This window comes from Benincasa hispida, unplaced genomic scaffold (genome assembly GCF_027475165.1).
Source record: "Benincasa hispida cultivar pf3 unplaced genomic scaffold, pf3_genome.v1.1 HicScf1848, whole genome shotgun sequence".
Classification (NCBI taxonomy): Eukaryota; Viridiplantae; Streptophyta; class Magnoliopsida; order Cucurbitales; family Cucurbitaceae; genus Benincasa; species Benincasa hispida.
The window spans coordinates 2,848,916-2,867,115 of NW_028326240.1; the positions used below are offsets into that span (position 1 = coordinate 2,848,916).

Below are 18,200 nucleotides of genomic sequence, written 5' to 3' on the forward strand. Positions count from 1 at the left end.
AACTTATATGCTCCTTAGTTTTCAAATTCATATTCAATTATTCTCACACTTGTGTAAAATAATAATGGTATAAAAATTAAGTTCTTAAACATTCTTAAATTATCGAGTTAAATGAATCAATTTACACTTTTTACTAGTTTCGAATTTAAAAACCACCGATGCATTATCCTTTAATTAATATTAGACCTCTTTTAATGATGTAGAATTAACGAAATATTACGGACTTCATTAAGTTGGTGGTGGTAACCTACAACAATATCGACAGTTTTTCGTATTCTTCTTCGGTACTTTTTTAAATGGATAATGCTATTTTAATAATAAAATTTATATTAGTATGCAAAAAAAAAAAAAAAATAATAATAATAATAATAATAATACAAATAGTGAAATTGATATTAAACGAATTCAAGAACAAATACTTGTGGATGTAATATTTCTTCTTTTTTCTCATTAATATTATTTTTAATCTCTATATTTGGAGGTTGGCTCAATTTTAATTCATGTAATTTTAAAATGTATAATTTTTGCTTCTATATTTTCATGTCCATATTTTAGTTTATCAGTGATTATTTTTTATTATATATTAATCTTTTCAATATAAATTTTGAAATTATATATGAAAATAATAATTACTAATTAGTTAATAATAATACAAATGAATTTTAATAGACTAAATTTAAGATTTAAGAATGATTAAAATTGCACCAATTTTTAATAGAAAATGACGCGGCCACAATATACTAAGACAAGCTACGTGGTATCAGAATGTATGCCACGTGGACATAAAAGAACTGCCGCGTGGATAGTTGCATGCATTAAGCAATGCGATTTAATAAAATGAAACATTGGAATGGGAAAAATCATAATTAGACGGAAAATAGTAACAATAATAATAATGTCGAAGCAAGTTGAAATTCCGGGGGAGGCGACTCACACCGGCACCGCCATCCTGGAAACCGCCGCCGCCGCCGTACAAAGCTTCCGCCCTATCAATCAAATCCACCAGCACCTCTGCGCGTAAGTTGCCTCCAACAGTAAACACTTCTACTTGTTTCCATCTCCGTTCTTCACTTTTTTTTTTTTTTTTTTTTTTATAGAAAATTAAATTAAAAAATTTTATTTAAATTACGAATTATTTCTTCTGGTTCCAAGGGTGTTCGGATTTTTTGTTAGGTTAACAAACCATTTTAGTTTCTAAACTTTGATGGAAGTAACAATTTAGTCCATAAATTATAAATTGTTTATAATGATTTAGTCCCGGTTTAATTTTGTGGTAATTTAATCCATAAACTTTACTATATAATAATTTAGTCCTTAAAAATTTAATCCCTAAAAGTTTTGTTTCTCCTTGAATTTTTTTTTTTTTTAAAAAATGGTTATGAAACATCATTTCAAATTTGTAACAATAATTCATGTTTTGCCCATAAATTCAGTGAATTATTTTATTGAAAGGGGTGTTAATTATATAACTTAGTATTTATAATTAATATATGTAGTTCATGGATTTAAAATTACAAAAAATGAATTTTGGTGTTGGCCTAAAATTTTGTTTTTAGGTTAAGAAAATATAACTATATTTATCCAATTTTAGGGGTCAATCCTAAGGTTTAGATGTAAATTACATATTTAGCCTTGTCATATTTTAATTTTTAATTAATAGAACATAATTAAAATCCTATCTTAGAAATATTGTTTAAAAAAAACCGTCTTAAAATTTTTATTTTTCTCTTTGTTTTTGTTACTATCTCGTTAGAAAAGTTTAAATACAATTAGGCTATATTTACCACACGTTAAACGTAATCTATCCATGGTAATCTAAAATGTGGGTTTCTGAACTGTGAGGCCTTCCAAAAAATCTAAGTTATTTGTACATAACTAAAACTAAAAAGTTGAAAGTACATAGCGACTTCAGTTTAACAACTAGAGTCTTATAACATTACTTCCATCTTTAGCTCAAGCTCTCCTCTTTTTTCAAGTTGAATTGAATCTTGGGGTATGGGGGTATGGATATAGTCCAAGTTTGACAATTTTTTTATGGAGTTGTCTCAAAATTAATTTAAAAAATAGTACAATTTTAAATATGTACAATTATTCCTGAACTCGTCGCCATGATATTCTTGTTGTTGGATATGGACATGGTGAATTAGGTTTCATTTCTACTCTCACGACATGACAAGGCAAGTGGAGGCACACCACTACTGCGCACACCTGAACGAAGAGGTCCGACAGTGTCTAATCTTCGACAGCCCAGAGAAGGATGCCAGACTGATAGGGGTCGAGTACATTGTAACAGAGAATCTCTTCTTAACGCTGCCCGACGACGAGAAGCGTCTTTGGCACTCTCATGAGTACGAGGTGAAGAGTGGGACTCTATTCCTTCCTGGTGTCCCGGGCCCAATCGAGCGCCTTGACTTGGACCAGGTCTGCAAGACATATGGCAAAGTCTTTCATTTCTGGCAGGTTATGTTCCTCCCCAACTCCCTAGTTTTTAGTTGAGCTTAATTTTGAATAGGCTAAATTATAAAAATACTCCAAAATTGTATATTTTGTTTCAAAAATATTAAAGTATTAATATTCTAACTTTTATTTTTTTAAAACTAACAATAAGTATTTTTTTAATTCTCTTAAAACTTTTAAAAATTTTAGGAACATTTTACTAAAGAAAGTACAAAGTTTATGAATATTTTTTCTAAGTGTGTTTTTACACGACCCTTGGTCTTTTTCATTTGGTTCGGGTGTGACAAATCATCACATTTTATGGTTGTGTCCCTGATTGAGCTGATGTAGTAGGTAAGCGAAAAATGGGAGAAACAAGTGAATTTTTAGGTTATTTAGCTTAATTACATCTTCAAAATCGAAACAAATTCAAGTGGTAGTAGATCCTGAATTTAGCTTTCTAACCATTGAGACTAGAACAAAACGAAATTTTCTGGCTCAACTATTGGCATGCAGGTGGATCGAGGCGACATTCTACCACTCGGCATCCCGCAGCTAATGATGGCGCTAACTCGAGATGGACAACTCGATGAGAGTCTACAACAGAGTAAGGAGCGCTAGCGAACAAATTGTATTGTTTCAGAGGTCTATGAATTTGAGCTTTTGTAAAATATTGATATGATTTGATTTTCAGAGGTTGAGCAAAAATATGGGGTCTCGTTCGAGGAGGAGAGGAGGAAGAGAGAGTACATGTCGGGACCGGACCACGGGGTCCATCCGATGGCAAACGGTGGTGGGGAAGGCCTGAAGACAGAACTTAGGGAGACGATGAGGCCGTTGGCAGCTTCAATTCCAAGAGTCTTTGTTTGATAAAGGGATGTGGTGGTGTTTATAATAGTTGGATGTATATATATGTCTTCACTTTAAGCATGTGTGTGTATTTTATTTATGTGAAGGTGACTTTCGAACTACGGAGAATTAAATGGTTAAATAAAGTAAGGATTAATAGTTCTCTAGTAATTCTGTTTCTTTTTTTGGAGAATTTAAACTACTTTATGTCGATTGAATTATATCTATTTTATCTATTTTAGTTTGATGGTAAAATGGTTGAGCTTTGATGGTAATATAAATTGAGATGATTAGTAATGACAATATCATTGAGATGATTAGTAAGGTTAATTCTCAATTCAAACCTTCTAGTTTATGCCTAACATAAATAATGGCAATATTTAAATCAAGTGAAACAAAAACGTAACACAACATCAAACAAAATAATTTAATGAAATTCTCATGAAGCAAAGGACGAAAACATGGTAATGTTAGATCGATAGTACTCCACTTAAAAAGCAAAATAACTAAAATTCATACCCTAATAATTAAATAACTTCAGGGATTAGTAAGACCAGAACCACCACCAACACCAATTCCAGTAGCGCCAGCGAGACCGCCACCGAGGCCAGATCCTCCAATGACACCTCCAACCCCACCGAACGGGTGGCCATTGCTGCCGATGCCGGAGTAGCCACCAAGGCCACCGTAGGACAGGAAGTTCTTTTGGTCATTGAAGGTGGTGTCTGGCGCAGGTCGAGCTAGGGCGTGAGTGGCAACAAGAGCCAAGAGCAAAGCCATGAACAATTTGGCCATTTTCTTCTTCTTCTTGATTCCTTCTCCAAGACTTACACTTGTGTTTGTGTGTGTTGTTGGTCAATGGAGCTGTGAGCTTAGGGTTTTAAAGGGCAGAGAACGTTGGGGGACAGTTGAGAGAAGTAAATGTAAGTTTAAATGTTGAGCCAGTGATCAGTGCTTGGCTTGAGTTTGAATGCTGGGTTTGGTTTCTAACTGGTTTCAATTTCATTGGTTCTTAAAATTGTTGCTTGATAATTAAGCTTTCATTTCATTTCCTTGAAAAAAGAAAATCACTTTTTCGTTTAATTATTTTACAAAAAAAATACTAATGATTTGAGGATTCAATAAGTTAACCGATATATTTCCAACTAAGTTGACACAATTAACTCTTTAGTTTTTGATTATTTACTCATTAAATCTATGCTTTTTTTTTTTTTTTCAGTTTTCTTATTATAGTTTTAAAAAATTTAATTTTTAAAAACTACATCTTTTTTTATAACCATTTTATTTTTATTTTTATTTTTCAAAATGACACATGTTCTATCACAATTTTTTTTTTTCTTTTTTGCATAGTTTTCATGTTATTCTTAAGTAAATATTTGAATTAGTTGAGAAAATTCAACAAGAAAAGAAGTTTTCAAATCTACATTTGTAGTTTTCAAACTTGGCTTGTATTCCGAAAACAATTCTTCAAAAGTAAATAACAAATAAAATCAACCAATAGGTAGAAGTACTATTTACAAGTTTAATTTTCAAAAGGAAAATACTTGAATGCATCTTGGATTACACCTATCTTTATACATCCCAATATTATATAAGCATAATGTCACATAGCATCTTACTTCTTTTTTTTTTTTTGAATATCTTAATTTATTTTCTTATGTGTGATTAAAGTGGCATGCATAAAAGCCAAGTATTGTTGTTTTCAAAAAATAAAAAACAAATTCAAAATAGTTATCAAAAGTGGTCATTTTTTTACTGTTAAAACCAAACAAAGAAGATATTAGATGAAATTAGTGTTTAGTAATTTAAATTTTAGAAATGACTAAAGTTTTAATTTTGAGTTTTGTATTTTCAAAATTTTTACTTGTTTCTTTAGTTACTTTCCTACCTCTAGAATTAAAAACACGACGATACTAAGACCCCAGTTTGGCGTGCGATTTTAAGGATAATAGTCATACAGCGGAGAATAGTCAAAGGCGTGACACGTCGCCATATGACAGCTGACGTGGCGCTGACTGTGCAGAGACTAAATTGATATTCTAGAAAGATTTTGGCTACAATTTCGGTTTCTTGGTATCCAGTAGGATTGCTCCACGTAGCTAGAATTTCTTGTAATATTCCTTTATGTTATCTCCCGTGTGTTAAAAAAAAATCCGATGACCTGAAAAAATTGATTAATTGAGCCCAATCCATATATTTTGGGTTCGGTTATCAACTCATTTGGATTATTCAAATAAATGAATTTTTTTGGGTTGGGTTTGTTCAAGGATTCACCTAAAGTAACTCAAAGCAACACGAACAAACCCGAACTTGTTATTTACTTTAAAATGTAAATACTTTTTTATACTTAGGAATCAATTATATGTACATATATTTATGTTTGTTTTATTTAATTTTATTACGTTTTGGATAATTTATTCTCTAACAACTCATAAAAGAAGTTTTTAGCACATTTGAAAGAAAATTTGCATTATATAAATTGAAATTGAGTTGTTAATGTTAATTCAATATAAAAAAATAATTAAATCAAATTTATACGTATTAACATTTTACTTATTTTAGAATAAAAATTTAAATTAATGAACCAAGTAATCCGAACCAACCCAACCCAACCCAAATATTTTATGATTGGGTTGGGTTGCGTTCATTTTTTAATAAAAAGTATTTGGGTTGAAGAAATTTAACAATTAGATTGGGTTTAAAAAATACTTCTATCCAACCCAACTTACGAACACCCCTACTCTATATTATTCTCATTATTTCTCTGTGTATTTACATAAATGGGTTGAGCCCCTTCTTCTCCTTTTAAGTGAAGGAGACTTCATTGTAATTGTATTGAAGCAATAAAACATTCTTCGAAGAGGAAACATTCCAGAACTTCAATTCATCAACATTTGTTCCGTCTTCCTCTTCATTTTATTAACTTGCAAATCGCTTTAATTTTTATGCTTCTAAAAGAATAAAAGAAAAAAAAAATGAGGAAAACATAATTTTTTACCAATTTGGAATTCTTTTAAAGTACTTAAAAGTGTTTCCAAGTAAGAAAAAAAAAAGTGATTCAAATAGGTTATTCATGTTAGGATTGGTAATGGGTCTTAACTTCACAATTGCAATTCCTTTGTTACCTCAAATTAACTTTTTAGTAGGAAACACCCACTTTTAGCTCATAAACACTCTCAAGCACTATCAACTTAATTGTGTTAATTCTTTTAGTGGGATTCATCATAGTAAAAGTTATAATTATACATTTGGCCTTCAAAATATTTTAAAGAAATACCCGTCCACACCAGACTTTTCACTAAAAAAAAAAAAACGGATGTGACGATGCAAATTTTGACGTGACGTGAGCTATACAAATTAGAACGGTTTTGCGCACAATGGTGGGAGCAACTGAGGTAGGATTAAATATTGTTGCTCCTTTAATGATTAAGAAAAAAGAACAAGAAATAAAAAAAAAATTTAGGCTTTAAGGAGTTTGAAACATTAACCTCTTAATTTGCATTCAAATCTTCTACCACTAAGCTACTGACTATTCTTCTATAACAAATTGTAACTTTTCACCAAATGGAAAATAAACGTGACAATGACAATTTAATACGATAGTGAGGTATAAAAATATAGATGGGTGTTGCGCACATTAAAAACGGTCATTTGGTGGGAATAATTGGGGTAAGAATCAGATAAAATATCGTTGCTCCTTTAACGATTAAAAGGAACTAGAAATTAAAAAGAAAAAATAGATGCATGCTCTACCACTGAGATATAGACCCTTCTTTGATAAAAAGAAAATGTAACTTTGCACCACAACGAAAATGTGTGACAATGAAAATTTACACGATATTTAGCTATAAAAAAATTGTTGGAAACGGCAAGGTCCTAAGAACGACAAATTGTAAACTGTCAAGGCTGTGCCGTCAAGCGAAGAGCAAAAGCTGCAAAACAGAAACTCATTATAGGCTGAGTCGCGGAGCTCGCTCTCTTTAAGACGTTTCACGGCTCTGCCCAAGTGTGCAATTAGGTATGAAAATTGTCATGTCGTCCCCAAGATAAAACAACCAAATGAAATCGATAGGAAATGCATCGTTACCGATTGGAACGTACACCCTTTCTAAACTCACTGCTCGGAAAGCTAAGATAGAGGAGGAGAGGAAAATGAAGAGAGAATTTAGAAAATGAATTTTGTATATGACGAACTACTGAAGGCCTCGCCTTTTATAGACCTTCAGTGTCGAAACGAACCGTTTTAAAAATAATCAAATAAAATAGTATTTTGTATTAAAAATAATCATCACACACACACGCCACACCTGACCGGACGGTGGCATCACGCATGTGAGATGTCCACCGAACCCACATTGGTCTATCTCCTCACTTCCTCCAAAATATGGGTACCCCTTGGGGTGCAAACCCAAAACACAAGGTTGGAGTACATAAAGGAGACTTCCAACACTAAATTTTCTAATGTGGGATTCTCCAATTAAAAAAGTTGGTTCTCTTTAGTTTTGAAAGTTAAATTTGCACCCAACAATCCCCCACTTGGAAATTTAAACAAAACAAGAAGAGAGAAAAGATTTTCATTGAGCAGTTTCAATCTATACAACACTGTGCATAAGCAAAGGTGTCTTATGACTTGAACTTTTACATAGTGTAGATGATTCAAAATATACTAGAGTAACCCTTAATTTTGAACTCTATCTCTAACAGCATCTCACACAGAGTGTCATTAGGGTGTAGTACGAAAGCCCGTGCTTTTAAGGCCTAGCACGTGAATCCCGATTTAGTGAATGCTCTAGAGAGTTTGCCTAAAAACTCCATAGAAAGCGGCCCTCACTTCCACATTCACACAAGTGAGTCTATCAAGGGTACTCATGTAGCTGGGTACCCCACTTGTCATCAAGTATAGATCTCATTAAGAACTAAGTTCAACCTTTCTTACGCTTCAGAATATCATGCTCAGACTTTAAGTCATAGGAATGGAACTCTGTGTTTGGTTTAGCATGATTCACTATATATCACTCATGATCAGTTATTACCTGTTGAACCTGTTTCTTGGGATCTTTAGTCTACAGGTTAGGTTTTCCTCACTATGATTCATTTTTTGATAGACATGAGTCCCATCCTTTCTGAGGTTCTGAAAGCCTTTTTTCTGGCCAGTCCTTTTGTCAAAGGATTTGCCAAATTTTCATCAGTTCGTATGTGATTCACTCTAACTGCACCAGTAGTGAGAAACTCTCTAATGGTGCTGTGCTTACGACATATTTGACGTCTTTTTCCCTTGTAGTAACGGTTTTGAACTTTTGCGATTGCTGCAGTACTATTGTAATGGATCAATATGGATGGTACTGGCTTTTCTCATAAGGGAATCTCTGATAGCAAACTTCTAAGCCAGTCTGCTTCTTCACTAGCAGTCGCTAGTGCTATCATTTCTGACTTCATCGTAGATTGGGTTAAAATAGTCTGTTTCTTGGACTTCTAAGAGATAGCTCCACCAGCCATATTAAACACATAGCCACTGTAGTCTTTGAATCATCCGAAAGAGAGTTTCAATCAACATCATTGAACCCTTCCAGGACATTGGAAAACTTTTGATAATGTAATCCTAGGTTTTGGGTTTTCTTTAAGTATCTCATGACTCTTTCTATAGCATTCCAATGCTTTTTACTAGGTCTTCTTGTAAATCTGCAAGTAGTCCTACAGCATAAGCTATGTCAGACCTAATGCAATCTGCAGTGTATCTAAGACTTCCTATGATGCTCGCATACTCAGATTGATTGGCACTATCACCAGTATTCTTGAACAACTTGACACTAGGGTCATAAGGAGTACAAGCTAGTTTACACTCAAAGTAATTATATTTCTTTAGAATCTTTTCTATATAGTGAGATTGATCCAAAGAAATTCCCTTTTCAGACCTATTTACTTTTATGCCTAAGATTACACTAGCTTCTCCTAAGTCTTTCATGTCAAAGTTCGCACTCAATATTGATTTTACATCATTTATGACGTGCAAGTTTGACCCAAAGATCAATAAATCGTCTACATATAGACACAAGATAGTGTAGAGGTTATTATCAAACTTATGATAGATGTATTTGTCATTTTCATTGACTTTGAAACCTTTAGATAGGATAAAGTTGTCAATTTTTTCATGCTATTGCTTAGGAGCTTGTTTTAGTCCATAGAGAGATTTGTCTAATTTACACACCTTGTTTTCTTGACCATGGACAACAAAATCCTCAGGTTGTTCCATGTTCTTCTTCAAGTTCACCGTTTAGAAAAGCAGTTTTTACATCCATCTGATGTACTATGAAGTTATAAAGGGCAGCGAGAGAGAACATGACATGGATAAAGATAATTCTAGTGACAGAGGAGAAGGTGTCAAAGAAATCTACGTTTTTTCTCTGTCTAAAGCCCATCGCTACTAACCTGGCTTTAAATTTGTTGGCAGTCCCATCAGGTCTAAGTTTCCTCCTTAAGATCCATTCGCACCCTATTGCCTTACATCCTGGGGTAGATCTACTAAATGCCAAGTCCTATTTGACTCAAGTGAGTCCATCTCATGATTTATAGCTTCTTGCCATAGGTTGGCATCTACTGAGGACAGGGCAGCTCTTAGATCTTTAGGGTCTTCTTCTACATTGTAGGGCAGGAAGTCATTTCCAAAATATTTGGCGGTTTTAGCTCTTTTGCTTCTTCTAGGTCTTGGGTCAATTTCCTCTCTAGGCTTAGGATTTCTAACTAGGGTTATACCACTTGAACCAGAGCCCCATTATTCCATGATTTAAAGGGAAACCTATCTTCAAAGAAGTCGCCATCATTTGATTCAATGATCACTTGGTTCACTAGATCATAGAACATGTAGGCTTTACTATTTAAGGCATAACCTATAAAGACACACTCATAAGCTCTACTAACCAATTTTCTTCTTTTTGGGTCAGGAATCTTTACAAAGGCTAGACAACCCAATGTTCTAAAGTAGACAAGTTTGGTTTCTTATTCTTGAGAATTTCGTAAGATGAAGTTTTATTTTTAGATTTTGGGATTCTATTTAGGATATAACACACAGTAAGGATGATTTCACCCCACCAATAAGACGCAACTTCTAAACTAAGTAAAATTGAAACTACTAGCTCAGCTAAAGTATCTCAAAATAATTAAATACCTTCTTTGCTTCCTGAGACATTTTAGAATATGTTTGTAGAAAGAAGTATCTCAAAATAAGATTTATAACTATGAGTAAATTGAGCTGTAAATTGAAACTAGATTCTAGGGGTGAAAAGGGAGCCCGAGGTAGAGAAGGAAGCTACTAGAGTGAAAAGCTCCTAAGAAATCAAGGTGAGTGACTAAAACGTTTTGACTAAAATATTTGCTTAAAATGTTTGATTACAACGTGTTATAGAAAGCGTGTTTTAAAGAAGATTATTCTCATGCCAGCTAGTTTTACAAAGTGAATTCCAAGCAAACCATGAGTTATGTTTTAAACGCATGCATGTGTGAGAAATTATTGAAAAGCAATTTATATGTGTTAAATATACTCAACATGGCGTTAGTACCTTTAAAGCCATGTTTTTATGTGTTATACTTTACATGCTTTAAAGAGAGAAAGTCATTTATGACTAGTTTTACTTAAAACGCGATACCGAAGGATATTTTGAGAAGGTATCTATTTGTACTGAAGGATGTTTGAGAAGGTACCAAACCAACCAGATACTGAAGGGCGTTTGAGAAGGTATCTGAACAGTAGTACCTAAGGTATGACGGTACTTAGTATGGCCACGTGCACGTAGGTAGAGTCAGAGATTGAGGAAAAGGGTTCTCTCTTGACTAGTAGTTGGTGTTGGGATTGTTTTTACCCATAGTAGGGTTATCCTCAACTGAGAAATAGTTTTACTATTTTATGATTAAAACAGCTTTATATGTTCTATGATTGGAAAATGGTTATACTATAGTACAAGTACTGTAGAAGCTTATATTTCAGTTAAACTCTTTATTGAGATTTTGCATGAGAATCAATTATCTTTCTTAAGTCACTCACTGGGCGCAAGCTCACCCTGTTTTCAAATGTTTTCTTTCCCCCCCCACAGGTAGCGGTCAAATCCTCTGAAGATAGCTTTGTATCTGTTCTGCCACTAAAGGATAAAGAGATTTGTAACCCGTCTATTTAGGTGGTTACTGTTAATATTGTACACATGTTACTGTTGTTCATATAGGGAGTAGGATTTTTCGGTTTTGGGACTTGTGAGTCTAGTGTTGTAATGACTTTAAATATGTTATGCTTCTAACTTAATAAATGTTGGCCTAAAGATATTCCACTGTATATGACTTTTATATTGGTATCAGAGTTATTCCGCAACAGTTAGTAGCAGTAAATGTCAGCCACAGGGTTGATAATTGCTACAATCCCGCCCTTTTCTAGACTAAGAGGGTGGTCTTGGGCGGGGTGTGACAGTTCCCCTATCACTACGAAGTCTTTTAACTTTTCTATTAAACTGATTCTCTATTTCAGAAATGAAAAGTTTGAAGGCATCAAAAGCATCACTTTGGTTTTTCAGCAAGTATACAAAAGTAAAATTAGAGCAGTCATTAATAAAAGTAATGAAATATCTTTTACTGTTCCTAGTCAATATGCCATCAAATTCATAGACATCAGAATGAATAAAATCTAGAGGCTCAAAATTCCTAAGTATAGATTTATGTGGAGTTTTAGTAATTTTAGCCTGACTATAATACTCGCATTTATCAAAATCATTCGTGGATAACTTAGGTATCATTTCCAGCCTAATTATGTTACTAATTAAATTCTTATTCACATGATAGAGTCTAGCATGCCAAATATTCATAAAACACAGCATATACACAGAAGATTTCATTTTATTAAGGTTTAGATTTAATTTGAACATTCCCTCAGTTGCATACCCTTTCCCTAGAAATACATTATTTTTTGTAAGGGTATATATGTCTGCCCCTAAAGTTTGAGTAAACCCGGCTTTGTTGAGGAGATAGCCCGAAACCAAATTCTTTCGTATCTCTGGAGTGTGCAGAACGTCCTTCAACGTGAGGGTCTTCCCAGAGGTAAACTTCAGTTCCACCTCGCCAGTTCTAGCAACTTTCGTGGAGTGGTGATCTCCCAACAGAATATTCTTATCCTTAGTTTTAGTATAAGTTTTAAATAGACTAAGGTCTTGATAGACATGACGCGTCGTGCCAGTGTCTATCCACCACCCTTCACAACCACCAATCACATTTACTTCTGTGATCATGGCGACTAACGGTTCTTCTGTCAGGTTCGCCTGACCAGCAGGACGATGCTTGTTCCTACAGTTCCTAGCCATGTGCCCAGGTTTATTACAATTAAAGTAGAGGAACTGTACCGTTTCTCTTGAAAGGGGCTTTTGTTTTTTCTGTTGGTTCTGGTTACTGGAGCCACGGTTCTGACTTTTCCTCTTTGTCCCCTTAGGTTTTTTGTCAGGTTTTACCATGGCAGAGGCAGGTTTCCTAGGTACTGCGTTCACCTCCTCCCTCTGGTCCTGCTTTCGGGCTTCCTCATCGATCCTTAGCCGGGTTATAAGACTCTCCAAGGAGAAATTCTTGATCTTATGCCTCAAAGTGTTCTTAAAGTTCTTCTACAAGAGGGGCAGTTTATCAATAATAACAGCAACTTGTAATTGTTCATCTAAAGGCAAACCTTCAGTAATTATCTCGTGGGCTATCTTTTGGAGTTCATGGGATTGGGCCTCCACGTATTTGTCATCCGTCTTTTGCAAGACATCTCAGACCCCCTTCGCCATCTTCATTGTACTGTAGTAGTCATACAGATCATCAGTCAAACCATTTAAAATGAAATTCTTACATAGAAAGTCTTTCTCCTCCCAGTCAGCAGCTTCATTTTATCTATTGTTCAGTTGGTTCTTCTAAAGGGACGATTGGCTTAGCGCTGGTACAAGCTTCAACAACTTTCTTGACGATGAGGAAGAACAACATCTTTTACTTTCACCGCTTGAAGTTTGCTCCTTTGAACTGGAATGGACGGTTGAGGTCAGATATCTCATTATTGCTACTGAGGGTCATTGATGATGTCGAAACTTCTTAAAATTGTTGGAAATGGCAGGGCCCTCAAAACGCCAAACTGTAAACCGTCAAGGCCCGGTGGTCAAGCAAAGAGCAAAACCTGCAAAATAGAAACTGATTATAGGTTTAGTCGCGGAGCTCACTCTATTTAAGACGTTTCGCGGCTCTGCCCAAGTATGTAAGTAGGTATGAAAATTACCACGTCGTTCCCAAGATAAAACAGTCAAATGAAACCGATCGAAAATGCACCGTTACCGATCAGAACATACACCCTTTCTAAACTCACTACTCAGAAAGCTAAGATGGAGGAAGAAAGGAAAATGAAGAGGGAATTTAGAAAATGAATTCTGTATATGACGAACTGCTGAAGGCCTCGCCTTTTATAGGCCTTCAGCGTCGAAACGAATCGTTTTAAAAATAATCAATGGATCGTTTGCCTATTTTTTGGTTAAAATAAGAATAATTAAAAAAATAAAATAGTATTTTTTATTAAAAATAATCATCATGCCTCGCCTAACTGATTGGATGGCGTGTAGAATGTCCATCTAACTCACATTGGTCTATCTTCTCACTCCCTCCAAATGGGTACCCCTTGGGGCCCAAATCCAAAACACAAGGTTGAAGTATATAAAGGAGACTTCCAACACTAAATTTTCCAATGTGGGATTCTCCAACCAAAAAAGTCGGTTCCCTATAGTTTTGAAAGTTAAATTTGCACCCAACAAAAATAGAAGGGTCTTGTGCACATTAAAAACTTTGTCATTTGGTGGGAACATTTGGGGTAGGATAAAATATTATTGCTCTTTTAACGATTAAAAAAATAATTAAAAATTAAAAAATAGGGCCCAACCGAATTTGAACAGGTGACATCTTTATCTACAATAAAATGTTCTACCACTTAGTTATGGACCCTTCTTTGATTAAAAGAATAACTCATCGACTATTGGTCTCACAGAAATGGACTCTTCAGGACTATGACCCTTTTACTATTGCTATTAATCTTAATGTATTTTGTAACATTTGACTTCTCTACTTTGTTTGGGCTTATCTCTAGTCCTCTTCTGGATTATTAGTTGTTATTCTCTCCTTTCGACTCATTGAATATTAATGAATGGGAGATGATTAGGGAGCTAAGAACATATCCACCTAGTAGATATGTTTTGGTGCACCTATTGGCCCAACTCGTATATTTTTTCAAAAAAAAAAAAAAGTGAATGTGATAATGAAAATTTAACAAGACAATGAGCTATAAAAAATAAATAGAAGGGTTTGTGCACATTAAAATATTTGTCACTTCGTGGGAACAATTGAAGTAGGGTAAAATATTGTTGCTCCTTTAATGATTGAAAAAAGGATTAGAAAGTAGGAAGACCTAGACGTTTGCACACTTACTGGCTATTGGTCTCATAGAAATGGACTCTTCAAGGACTACGACCCTTCTACTATTGCCATTAATCTCAATGTACTTTGTTACATCTAATTTCTTTGCTTTGTTTGGGCTTATCTCTAACCCTCTTCTGGATTGTTAGATGTTATTCTCTCCTTTGGGCTCATTGAATTTTAATCAATGGGAGATGATGAGAGTGCTAAGAATTTGTCCACCTAGTGGAGATATTCAGGTGCTCCTATTGACCAAACTCGTATATTTTTTCGAAAAAGATGAATGCGACAATGAAAATTTAACATGACAATGAACTATAAAAAAAACAAGTAGAAGGGTTTAAGCACACTAAAATCTTTGTCATTTTGTTGGAACAATTGAAGTAGGATAAAATATTGTTGCTCTTTTAATGATTAAAAAAATAATTAGAAAAAAAAAAAAAAGGCCCAACTAGGTTCAAACCGATATGACTTCTTAATCTAAAGTCAAATGCTCTATCATTGAGCTATGGACCCTTTTATGATTAAAAAAATTTAACTTTGCAAACTTGAGTTCAGTTGAGAGAAAGTATTTAAGAGTTCACTATACTCTACTTGCAACTCGTGCACAATGAATAATTGTCTATAGGACAGTGCTTATAAGAAGCACGTCTCAACTATCTGTTGATCTTTTCACAAGATATTGAAGTTTTTATAAGTTTGTACATGGTTATTTCAAGTTATACACTTTGTTTACTTTTGAACATTATTATTATATATAGCATGTGTACTGTAATTATAGTATCTAATTGAAGTGTAATAAGTTTACTACTGTATTAATTTTATATATCATTTTTCTCAACAATTATTATTTGTTTGTATTTAGAATTAAGAAATTTAAATATAATCCAAAAATTATTTGGTTGTGTTCTTTTGATACTACTTGTTAAGATAAAAAAGTTGTTATTGTTGTGAAATTGAGGAGCACGATGCAAATCAAAGCAAATTTTTATTTTTTCGAGATCTTTCATCTCAAATTCTTTCTTAAGATATTCTATTGCATTTGAAAGTTCTTCAGAAGTTCCAATTATATTCATGTCATCAACATATATAGTTATAATAGCAAATCCTTATTGTGATTTCTTTATAAAAACATACAGACATATTGAATTATTTTGATATCCTTTTTTCAATAAATATCCACACAGGCGATTGTACCACATTCATCCTTATTGTTCAATCCATATAGTGATCTCTGTAATTTTATTGAATATCATTCCCGAGAATTTGATATATATGTTTCAGGTGCCTTAAATCCTTCTGGGATTCTCATATAAATATCATTACAAGAGATCCATATAAATATATTGTGACTACATCCATAAGATGCATATCCAGACTTTTATATACAGTCAAGCCAATTAAATATTTTAATGTAATTGCATCTACCACTGGAGAATATGTCTTCTCATAATCAACACCAGGTTTTTATGAAAAACCTTGTGCAACTTGTCTTGCTTTATATCTTTAGGACCTACCTTTAGCGTGAAAAACAATAAGAGCTCATGCTGATAACGTGTTGTGAAATTGAGAAGCACAATGGGAACATGTATATGAAGAAAATATAATATAATAATATATTTATATAATAATATTAAATATATAAATTATAATATAAAATAAAATAACTAAAATTATAAAGTTGGATAATATGTAAATTAATGAAATTTTGGAGTGGAATTCTCACCAATGTGTGTGTAATTCTAAGATCCACCAAATGTCATTATTTATAGGCAAAGTGACAGGTAGAATGTGGACTTACATGAACATCAAACATGAATAATTATAAGACACATAGACAACATGAAGAGTGACACATAACTTTGAGATACTATGCAATAAACATCTATTTATTATTATAATATTCATAGTAGTTATGCATTTAAAATACTATTTATCACTGTATATGAAAATAAAATGTCATTTTCATATTTTGCCCCCAAAAATCTCTTTGTATCACTGAGCTGGTTTTTTTAGTTAGAAAATTATGTCCAATCAATTCTTTTAAGACAACTTCAAAATAAGAAAATTTAGTCAATAAGGAAGTGTTTGGGACAAAAACTATCTTAACACTATAATAATCACCTCTTGGTATCGTAAATACTATTTTGTGGTTTTCAATTAGCTATTGTTAACATTATTTCAAAATCTTCATTTGTTACGATATTTACTGTTTGCTACAATTTTTACTATTTCACCTTCATTATTTTTTTTATTCTTTGCTACAATGTTTACTATTTTCTTTTCAAACTAAAATTAGTTTACACCTCAAACATATAACCCAAACTAAAATAATCTATAACTCAAATACAAACTATTATAATTCAACTATAATAACCTAGACTATAATAACCAACTTCTTGTCCCGAACGTCTCCTAAATAGTGCTATTGAACTATCCATCGTGTTTTCAAACACTATTTCTTTGAAAATAAATTAATTAAAACTTTCATAAATAAATAAAAAATATTTTTTAAAATTTTTATCTGTTTTTCCTCTACTTACCTTGACAAAATAGTGAAAAAAAAAAAAAAAAAAAACCCAAACAAACAATTTGAACATAATTTAATAGTCAAACATGCATTTATATTTTTCCTTCGGTCCACGTTCAAATCTTCTTCACTTTTACAATTGTTATGTTATGTTCGCCAAACAAAATATTAAAAAACATTTTCAGACAACCTGTGATATACTATAACCAAGAAATTTCTTACTTTGCTAATAATGGACCAAATTGACCATTAGATCTTTTTATGAGGCTTTTATTATTATTATTATTATTATTATTATTATTATTATTATCATCTCCTAACCAAATATAGAGATCTTACCTTATTAGTTATTACTCATCATTTGTATCAATTTTGAATTTTCTAACTATGAGTTATAAAAGATCTACATGTTTTTTTTCTCCTAAAAAACGATATTTCAAAAGTTGCGTTGAAATCAAGGTTCGAAATATCGATGTTAATAGAAATATCGAAGTTCTGACTTTATGGAAACATCAATATCGCTAAAAATTTCGGAAAACTTTATGAAAATTGATAGAAATTGTTATAATTAATTAATAAAACTTTGATTGTGACCTAACTTGACTATATTTAATTATTTTTAATAATTATTTTTATAAAGTAAAACAATATTTAACGACATAGTGTAATGTAGATGTGAAAGTAGAAGTTTAAAAAAGAAATGAAAAAAGAATTATAAAATAATATCAAATATTGACAATTAATTATAAAATTAAAGGACATGAAATGTTTGCATACAAAATAATTGTAAATTATTTATTATAAAACCTACATGGTTAATACAAAAAAGATGACTTTGAAACATCTAATCCAGAATCTTGATAATTCTAATTATGACACAAACTAGAGTATTGCTCCTAGGTCATTGTATATTGAAAATGTTGAAAATAGTTACTTA

General features: G+C 32.7%; 1 protein-coding gene across 1 annotated transcript; it reads left to right on the plus strand.

Moving 5' to 3' along the window:
- Positions 1-714: 714 nt before the first annotated feature.
- LOC150030577 (oil body-associated protein 1A-like) lies at positions 715-3,821 on the plus strand. Its single transcript, XM_090309644.1, has 4 exons — positions 715-1,017; positions 2,148-2,460; positions 2,953-3,043; positions 3,131-3,821. The coding sequence occupies exons 1-4, from the start codon at positions 851-853 to the stop codon at positions 3,304-3,306; spliced, it is 747 nt and encodes a 248-aa protein (XP_090165770.1). The 5' UTR covers positions 715-850; the 3' UTR covers positions 3,307-3,821.
- Positions 3,822-18,200: the final 14,379 nt, after the last annotated feature.

Bases quoted from the DNA above. Each gene is read 5' to 3' on its own strand.
- LOC150030577 (XM_090309644.1), top strand. From the start codon at position 851: ATGGGAAAAATCATAATTAGACGGAAAATAGTAACAATAATAATAATG. The intron at 1,018-2,147 runs GTAAGTTGCCTC...ATGGTGAATTAG, and splicing joins ATCCACCAGCACCTCTGCGC to GTTTCATTTCTACTCTCACG. The intron at 2,461-2,952 runs GTTATGTTCCTC...ATTGGCATGCAG, and splicing joins AAGTCTTTCATTTCTGGCAG to GTGGATCGAGGCGACATTCT.